Here is a 9883-nt window from a genome sequence, read left to right as displayed (position 1 = left end):
TGAGTGAGTGAGTGCATACCACTGGTGGCCCCCACCCGCAGAGCCAAGGAGTCACACTCACAATGATGATATAGGCAGACTCGTCCGGGCTTCTGGAGGCCTCCCAGATGGTCAGAATCTGGAAGACCCCACAGTGGTGGCCTGAAATTGAGGTCAGGTAAAGTCCAAAATTCACGCCTTCCCCGAAAACTCCACGGCAGGTCAGAGATAATTGGCGTGAGGCACGTACATCCAGGCGCAGAACATCCCAACAGGTAGGCCGGGAAAGGTGACCTCCCGTCGGGCATGGCCTGGCGTGCTTGGGCCTGGGTCTAATCAACTCTACCGGTGAGCGTAGTCGTTCCCACCGGTCATTCGAGAGACCTTCGCTAGAAAGACCCACCATCCCCCAAACGGACTAAGTCGTTGCAAAGACCCACCGTCCCCCACAGTCACCCCAATCCATTTTTACTTCCTCACAGTAGTAAATCAGTTTTTCCTCTAACCATTTACTGGAATCTTCTATAAATATGTATTTCTGCTTTGCATTGCTGTGCGTTTTGGTTCTGTCAATGTATTTCATAGATGATCCCTAAAACTGCGAGCGCGATTGTCTGGCCAATATCAAACCTAAAACCAACTTTACTGAGCTAGGAGGTGATTGGTTTTCTAAAGTATTTCCCAGTTCACGCTCGAGGGCGTGTGCAGCTTCATAAAGCAGCTGAGGAACAGACATCACCATGTTTATGCTGCCAAATAGTCCTCGCTGCAGCCGTGATGACAAAATCTAATACCCACCTTGCAGCAACAGCCGCCGTATGTGGGCGTGGCCAGGCCAGAATGCATTTTCAATTTCACATCGGCTTTTATTCATCGCGATGTATTAAATGAAAATGGATTCTCTTTATTTTATTTTAATATTCATTTTTCAGCAAACATTGCACATATGTCTTGGAAAATGCTAACTGAAATACAGAAATACATTTCCATTAACATATTGCATAATCGTTTGTGTATTACATTTCAAAATGAATTTTGCTACAAACATCCCACAGTGTTATGCTGAGAATGCAATCCTCCGTTTCCTACACGTGAGTGTAAATGCATTTAGGACAGATAACATTTAAATGATCATTTTGCTACAGTTTCTGCTTGTACTTTATACACATCAAATTCATTTTGTGTATTGCATCTTCTATTTAATTTTGCAACTTAAAGAGTTAAAATGTGGATACAATTTACGTATTAAAACCGTGTTTGAAATAAGAAACGATGGGATTTAATTTTCATTTTCATTCTGCACCAAACATTGCGCATATGTCTTGAAAAATGCAAATTGAATACAGAAATACATTGCTATTTAACATATTACATTTCAAAATGAATTATGCTACTCATATGCTTCCATATTTTGTATGACTGTTACATGTGATGTCATGCAATCCTGTATGCTTGTCAGTTATATGCTTTCAATTAAAAAAACAACGTCCGGACCCTTTGACTTATTATTTGTGCTCACACGGACCAGACGACAAGAACACCGTTGAACAAACAGTCGGGAAACGGATATGAAGTCTCTCCACCGTGTTAGGTAAGAGCGTAGACAAAACAATTTTGTATTATTAGATATTCGAGGGCCTCAAATCTGCTCGGTAGCTTTTGGTCGAATATGTTTTCCCCTACCAAGGATTGATTAGACAGTGAGTGCGATTAGCGATCGAATTTGTATCGCCTTGTTCGTGGCTGCTAACAAACTAGCGCGTGGCTAGCTAGCCGCTCGCATGCTAATTACGCTATTTCAGTGCTCCCATGAACAAAAAATAGCCAATCTTTTGGTCTTGACAGGTGCGAATATATCGATGAAGATGCTCAAAGTCAGCTGGCCTACAGTACGCCTATAAATCACCGATAGTTGTCGTTAGCTAAACTCGGTGAGCTCAGCGCTTTCTAGAAGCGACGGCGCGGCGCAGATTATCAGCGCGTCCCCGCATCTGGCGGGATACAACGAACTTCAGTCTTATAACTAGTTTCAGTTATTTTGCGCTATATGATTAAAATAAAACTGAACCAAAAAGACATCAAGACGATGTTGTTACGTGAATTACTTATATTGGCTGCCTCGTTTTTAAAAACACTGTGTACAGGAAGATGAAACACGTCAGTCTTTAGTGTATGTTTACATATAAAAAGCGGAAAAGCATCACAGTGATTAAAAAACGTCCACAGTGATGCATTCACATTTATGAGCTCGCCTTAATATCAGACCCGTTTAGCTTTAAAATGAATTAGGTCTTGCCGCCAAAAGTAAGAAATAAGGCTTGTTCCCCTATCTCTAGGTATTCTGGGGTGCAATGGACGACAGCAGCGCAGTGAAGCTCTTTGTGGGGAATCTGGATTTGGAAACCACACAAGATGACCTAATAGCGCTTTTTGCCCCTTTTGGAGAAGTGGTGCACATAACTGTACTCAGGCAGTTTGCCTTTGTCCATCTGCAGGGAGAAGGGGCAGCTGACAGTGCCATCCGTGATCTGAATGGTCGAGAGTACCGCGGCCGGAGCCTTGTAGTTGAAGAGTCCAAAGGGAGGCCCCTCAATTCCACCAAAGTATTTGTTGGGAACCTGTGCGCTTCCTGTTCCGTCGAAGACCTGTTTGATCTCTTCTCAGCTTACGGCAAAGTTCTTGATTGTGACAAAGTAAAGAGTAAGTATGTACATTTAACCCACTGCTTGTATTGTATGGCCCAATGAAATCGAATTTACTTTTTTTATTATTAAAGAGCGTTTGTTGTTCATTGAAATCATAACATTTGCAAGAAATATTACTTTAAAAATGATTACGTAATTGTAACTTCACTGAATTGTTTTTAAAGTTTAAATGATAATATATTTTTTTGGATAAATGCATTATATTCTATTATATCAATTCATTTGCTACATTTACCTAAAGTTAAATGAACAAATATTGTTCATGGATTGTCTTGAAGATGTTCCTTAAATTCAGTGTGTACATGATGTGATATTGCGATTTGATTAGGTTTGCTTTGAAACACTAATTTTGATTTATGCATCAAAAATTTGTCAAATTTCTTGACTTTTCGAAGTCTAAGTGTATATTGCATTATAGCAAATCATAGGGCTTGAAACTTGTCAAAACCGCCATGGCAATATTTTGTTTTTCTGCTTTATATACACAAAAAACAGCGGGTTTCATCATTTTTACCAGTTATATTATTTATTTGTTTTTTGGGGGGGATATCAAAAGAGCCACTTTGACTTTTTACTCAAGGTTAAACTTTTAGGGCTCAATGGTTTGAAAAAAACGTCAAACGTTGTTCTTGTCTTTACAAGAATTGAATTTCTAGAACCAAATCCATTTATTTCATTATTGAATATAAGCATAAAGTAAATTTTTGTGATTATTATAAATATATTAAACTGTATAAGACATATATTGCAGGCGTCACGGTGGTGCAGTGGGTAGCACGATCGCCTCACAGAAAGAAGGTCACTGGTTCGAGTCTCAGCTGGGTCAGTTGATATTTCTGTGTGGAGTTTGCATGTTCTCCCCATGTTTGCGTGGTTTTCCTCCACAGTCCAAAGATATACAGTACAGGTGAATTGGGTAAGCCAAATTGTCAGTTGTTAATGGATGTTTTCCAGTGCCAGTTTCCATGTTTTTCATCCGCTGCGTAAAACATGCTGAATAAGTTGGCGGTTTATTCTGCTGTGGCGACCCTAGATTAACAAAGGCACTAAGCCTAAAAGAAAATGAATGAATGAAGACATATACTGCAGTAATATAATATAAATATAATGTTTAATAATATAATAAAAATGACGGCTTTCTTGTCAAGTTATAATTTATATATTAACATTATAAAATTTTGAACATCTTTTATTATAGTTTTTGCAGACATAGAAAATCAAGTAACAGACAGACAAACCCATCATGAAACAATAATCTGTGCAAATTGTAAAATAAAGCATAAAAACAAGGGACAATTGTGACATACAAGACATATATGACCTATAAAAAGACCCAGCAATGGATGTAAAGAGAGAGAGAAAAAAAAACTTCAGAAGTCTTCAGTAATTCAAAAGTCTTCAGAATTTAAACAACACTATTTAGTCTATTATGGTGTTTTAGAAAAAAAAGACTGGATCCCACATTTTATCCAATTTTGTAGAGTTCCCAGAAGTGGTATACCTAATTCTTTTCACATGTAAAGTGGAGGTGAGTCCAAGAAGCCAGTCAGGAAAAAAGAGGCCTCACAATTTTCTTCCAGGCACAAAGGATTATTTTTTTGGCTATGATCATGCCATACTGAACAGATAACCGTACATTTCAGTTAAGAGCCTCCAGAAAATCTGACCAGCCAAACACATTTAAAAAAGATTTATACTAAGCCTTTACATATTACGTTTTTTACAAGTTTAAAGACCCTATATTTAAACACTTGTTACATATACTGAAATCCCAAATATTTCTATTTATTTTATTAAAGCCTGTGTGAGTGAACATTTGCTATATCGAGTAATAAGGATTTTACTTCAATATATCATTTATCTGTTTAAAAATCTTGGTTTTCTTTGACGTTCTGACTCGTTCTCTTGCAGCAAAGCCCTCGTCTCTAACAGGCTACGCCTTTGTGTACATGGAGCACAAAGAGGACGCAGAACAAGCCATTGAGGGTCTACACGGGACCACGTTTATGGGACGTCCGCTTGCAGTGGAGCTCTCAAAGGTACAGCAGTCCACAAACAAGGTTCCGTGTGCCAGCTGTGGTGCACATGGTCACTTTGCAGGTGAATGCCCGATCAATAGGCCCCCAATGGAGCACCATCAGAGCCAAGCTGCTGTTTTAGCCGCAGCTGCTGCCGCCGCTGCTGGTCTTCCCCTTCAGGTGCAGCAGAGTGTCCACAACTCGTTCTACAACACTGCAAGCAGTGACCCGACGTTTGCAGCTCTGAAAGACTTGACCACTTCCAGGGTTGATGGCAAACCTGTGAGCTCCATGGTGTACGGTGCCCTGGCGAGCCAAGTCTATAGTTCTGTCGCAGATCAGGTGATCGGCTCGACCAGTCAGGCTGCTGAGGGCTACCCGACTGAAGCGGAGGCTCCACCAGGTGTCGCTTATGGGACAGAGCCTGACCCTCACACCCTCTTTGAAGCTGCCCGTGCCCGATTCTTTGAGCAGGGACAACAAGTGCTGGCTGAACAGCAGGCAGTGACCAAATCGGATCGAGACAGAAGTCCAATACGGCGCACAGCCCCATTACTGCCTGATCCATCTCCTCAGCAATTCTCCCAGGCGCGACCTAAACGACGAGCCCTGCTTCCAACACCACCCGGAGGTCCAGAGCTACCCCCCGTTAAAAATGGAGACCCAATTGCTAGGTAAAAGAATCTTGTGTAGCATTACTTGCGGCATAAATAATGGTCACACTTTATTTTAATGGTCTGTTTGTTGAATTTAAGTTGCATTGCATCTACATGGCAACTTATCCTCATTAGATTATAAGTAGACTGTTAAATTGGTGTTAGGGTTAATGTAAGTTGACATGTACTTGCAAAGTAGCTTATAGTCAGTTAAATGTCTGTTGAAGAAGCATATCAGCAGATATTAAGCAGACAGTCTACAAATACTCAATTGGACCCTCAAAATAAAGTGTTACCAAAATAATTTCTATTAAATTAGATGTATATAGCTAAAGTATTGTGGAATATAAATATACACAGGCACTTACACTGTTGGTTTATTCAATGTATAAATTCAATGTATTTTTTAAAAATAATACAATTTATTAGTGCTAGCATACACAATGTTCTATTTTATTCTTTAGTATAGAAGTATATTAGTTTTGTCTGAAGTGAAAATAAGACATAAAACATCCACTGCTTCACTTCAGAAGGCATTTATTAATCCACTGGAGTCATATGATATAATTTTGTGTTTTTGTCACAATTTACTGCTATTACAAACATGAGAAGGGCCAGTATATTAGTAAATATAACAGATTGTCATTATAATTGAAGTAATATATGGGATCATTTAATTTTTTGGATGAACTATTCCTATAATATTTATCAAACAAAAAAGGAAATCACTCCCTGATCTTGACTAAAATTTTAATAACAATAGTAATAATAATAATGTGTAGGGATGTACTGATATGGATTTTTGGGCCAATGCTGATAATCGATAACTCCTTAGATTTGGAGGCCGATAACCGATATATTAGTTGATAAATGCTTAAAAATGTTATATTTTTGTTTAGTGAACAACTGATTTTTTTAAAAAAAAAACTTCATAAAAGTTTGAACTGATCTTAGAATAGCCTGCTCAAAGTAAAAAAAGAACAATAATTTAAAAAATGCAGTGTGATTATATAGACCTATATTCACACTTTCACAAATCAGAATGCCAAAAATAAATTTTCCTTTTCTTCACTCAGCAAATTAACAAGCAGCTTGACTGTTGCATAAAAATAATAGGTTATAATAAAACAGGATTTAATTAACAAACAAGTTAAACATGTTTTAAATAAAATGAAAACTAAGAACTCAAACAAGCTCAAATGTTTTTGAATAAAACGTATTACAGTGATGTACAATAGTTAGTCATTTGACACTTTTATTACCACACTCCCAAATGATGCTCTCGTGATTACAAGGCAGGCAGTTTTTTACAATTACGTAATTTATTAGCTTAAAGATATTGGCCTAATTTTGATATCGGAACGATAACATTAAAAATAGCATTTTTCTGCCGATATCGATATGGGCGCTGATATTTTGTGCAACTCTAATAATGTGCAATGTTTTTTTTTTTGTTTTTTGAGCATCTTATTAGTTATTACTGTATTACATCTGACCTGTTAAATGTAAATTGTTATTTTGCCTGTGTATATTTGTACTGTTTGTCATTTGCTTCTTTGTCTTTATTTTACTGAACTGTATTAAGGCTATCAGTAAAATAAATTCATTTCATTGAATGTAATATGCGTGTTGTTAAAATTGTAATAACATTTCCTTCTCCAAACCAGGTGCTATGCTGAGTACTACCAGCAGTACCAGCAGTACCAACAATACCAACAGTACCAGCAGTATCATCAGTATCATCAATACCAGTACAACTATCCACCCCCTCCACCACCACCGCCTGCTCCGATGCCCATGATGCCTCCAGGCCCGATGGATGTGCAACAGATGATGGCCCCTGGCACCAGCATTTCACCAAGAGTGTATGAGCCAACTCCAACACACAAGGAGCCCCTCCTACGCCGCCCTGATTACCCTCACCAACACACATCAGAGTCCCCATATCGATAGCCCCAACACCTCACATGAGTGCGTGCACGCGTGTTTGCTTGTGAAAATGTGTGCGTGCGCTAGTTTTTGGTCCTACGTGACAAAAGGAGGAGGAAAGGGATAAATAGAATTATTATTGCTACATCATACCTGGATATTGCAGTTTCGCAGTTATCTTATCCTCTCGTAACGTCAGATATGCCATTGTGTACAGAATGTAGAAGTTTATAAGGCCATGAAAGTGATTCTGAGCCCCTCTGTTTAAATGTAGTTGTTTTTTTTTCTCCACAGAGTGCTCAGAATTATTATCAGCTGTCATGTTTTATAGATCAGACACATTTTTGACCATCGTGTTAGGTCAAGCTTTCTTCGAAGTCAAATGACTGTGCCTTGTGAAAATAAACCTTTTTTTGTGTACAGACTTTTGTAAAATCAAGTACTTCAGATCAGGTACAGTTTTATTAAATTCATGGTTCAGCAAAGGAACAAATCTCATTAATCCAAATTGTCATGAGTATATCAAATTTGGCTTGGACTAACGTTTAATAGTGACTAAAAAGACAGCTTAGTTTAGATCGAATGTACAGAGGACCTGTGTGAAGTGTGTGTGAGAGTGAGTGAAACACATTGTCAATAGTTTGGCTGATCCCTTAGCATTCACAAGAGCGTTCACATGAACAATCACATACACCTATTTTGTGAAGTCTTGATAGGGCAAAGAGGGGGGTGGGGGGGCATTTGGGCACATTTAGTCAAATCTGTACCAGCCAAATCCACAAACCTGTACTTTAATGCTCTAACCACTGCCTCACTAGTGCAGATGGTAACGCCTGCCCAGTAAAACTGTTAAAATTGCCTGCTGCAGAGGAGCAGAGGTTAAGATAAGGTTAATTGCAAAAGGGACACACTTGTTTGCCACCCAGTAGACATATTAGTTATCTAAGTGTTTTACATTCACATACCTTTATTGACTCTGAATGAGTTTGAGATGTCGTTCTTGCTAAATAGCAAACAGAACTGGTTTTATAGTATGCCAGTAGCAGTTATGCATGTTTTGCAGGATCTAAAGAGCAAACGACTGCCATCTCTGGGCTTGCATCCCTCTCTTACATGGACAGAATACTTGGGGCTATTGACTTACACAGGTACACCCCTCGAATGACCTTAAAGAAGAAAGTATTTTTCTTTCAGTTATTTGTTTCTTTTGAAAGCAGCCCCATGCAGTTACTATTATGTTGCTCTGACCATTTATTCTGTTCACATTTACAGTCTTCTTTATCCTTTAGAGTTATGTGAATTGATTTCGTGGGCTATGGGGTGGTCAAGCTTAGTTATTTAGGGATGGGGAATGTAAAACCTGACATCTAATTAGTTGATTCTAAGAGTGAAAAACCGTGAAGTGCTTCGTAAAATTGTATTTTTGTTCTTAAGAAAAAACAAATGTGTTGTCCCAGTTCATGAGCATTTTAGGCAATTCAATTAAACGTTCATGTTATGACATTATAAACCGAAAGAGTGTGTGAATAATTCATCCAGGTTAAAGTCCATGCAACTAGTGCCAGATGTTTTAATGTTTTATGAAGGGAATCTACACAAAAACAGTCACTCCATCTGCGAGGGATGTTGCTTTGCTTAAATTACAAATGCAGATGTTGTGACGGTTGAGTAGCTTCCCTTCAGATAACCCATAAGTGCTTAATGATTTATTTTAGAAGGTAAAGAAAATGGTTTGTTTAATCATGTTATGTATGTCCTCTTTTCCTAGAATGCCCCTCAGGCAGTCTTCAGTCTTTCATTCCAAAGAAATATGGTGGGGAACACACACACACACACTCACATATCTCACTTAGTACATTTGACCCGTGATCTCATTCGACTTATTCTGTTAACTTAAAGCTCACAGGCAAACATCCACTGTAGTGTTAATGTTTTGAATTTGATAGAGTGGAGATGGAAAGATGGTGGCGGTGTAGCTTTTTGCAGCACACCAGGGCTCCACACTAATTGTTCTACACTGTAAATGACATCTGTTTTGTATTCTTATAAATAGTGCATGTGTCTTGTTATTATTACTGCTGTTCCAGCCACATTTTCCCTTTTCGCTAACTACAGCTAAAATGGTTCCCGGGCCTCAGGACGCCAAGTTGAGCATGACGGGGGAAGACAATTAGCGCCCCACAATGCCTCGGACGTGCTCCCCACTAAGGTAAAGCCATTTGCCCCCAACCACGCCTGCACCTCGATTATACACTTCCCTATTTGAGAAACTCAGATCAGGCCCACACATCTCTTAATGCTTACAGTACAGTCAACACATTTAGGATGGCTATTCATTCTGTGTGGTTGGATCAGTGCCTATTAAGGGGGATTTTTTTTGCTCATGGAATGGAATGGTCCAATGGTTTTGGTATCTGAAACTTGCTGGGTAAAATAAACCAAGAATACATATTGGGTTATTTATGGTTATTCAAGTTTTAGTGCTTAGATTTCTCACTGTATGCTTTCAAGATGAACTGGAAATACATTTCCAAGTGTTTTCTCAAGCAATTAAGAGGGTAGAATGGCTGACATTTGCCTTGGCTTGTTCTCTGGC

At 38.7% G+C, this 9883-nt stretch overlaps 1 protein-coding gene across 1 annotated transcript; it reads left to right on the top strand.

The window, feature by feature from the left end:
• The first annotated feature begins 1503 nt into the window (after positions 1-1503).
• rbm14a (RNA binding motif protein 14a) lies at positions 1504-8803 on the top strand. The gene is made up of 4 exons (XM_056445830.1): positions 1504-1570; positions 2316-2679; positions 4596-5376; positions 7026-8803. The coding sequence occupies exons 2-4, from the start codon at positions 2331-2333 to the stop codon at positions 7309-7311; spliced, it is 1416 nt and encodes a 471-aa protein (XP_056301805.1). The 5' UTR covers positions 1504-1570; positions 2316-2330; the 3' UTR covers positions 7312-8803.
• Positions 8804-9883: the final 1080 nt, after the last annotated feature.

Source organism: Danio aesculapii, chromosome 21, assembly GCF_903798145.1.
Source record: "Danio aesculapii chromosome 21, fDanAes4.1, whole genome shotgun sequence".
In the NCBI taxonomy this organism is placed as follows: domain Eukaryota; kingdom Metazoa; phylum Chordata; class Actinopteri; order Cypriniformes; family Danionidae; genus Danio; species Danio aesculapii.
The sequence above is the reverse complement of the archived record's forward strand: the minus strand, read 5'-3'. Positions and strand labels throughout refer to the sequence as shown.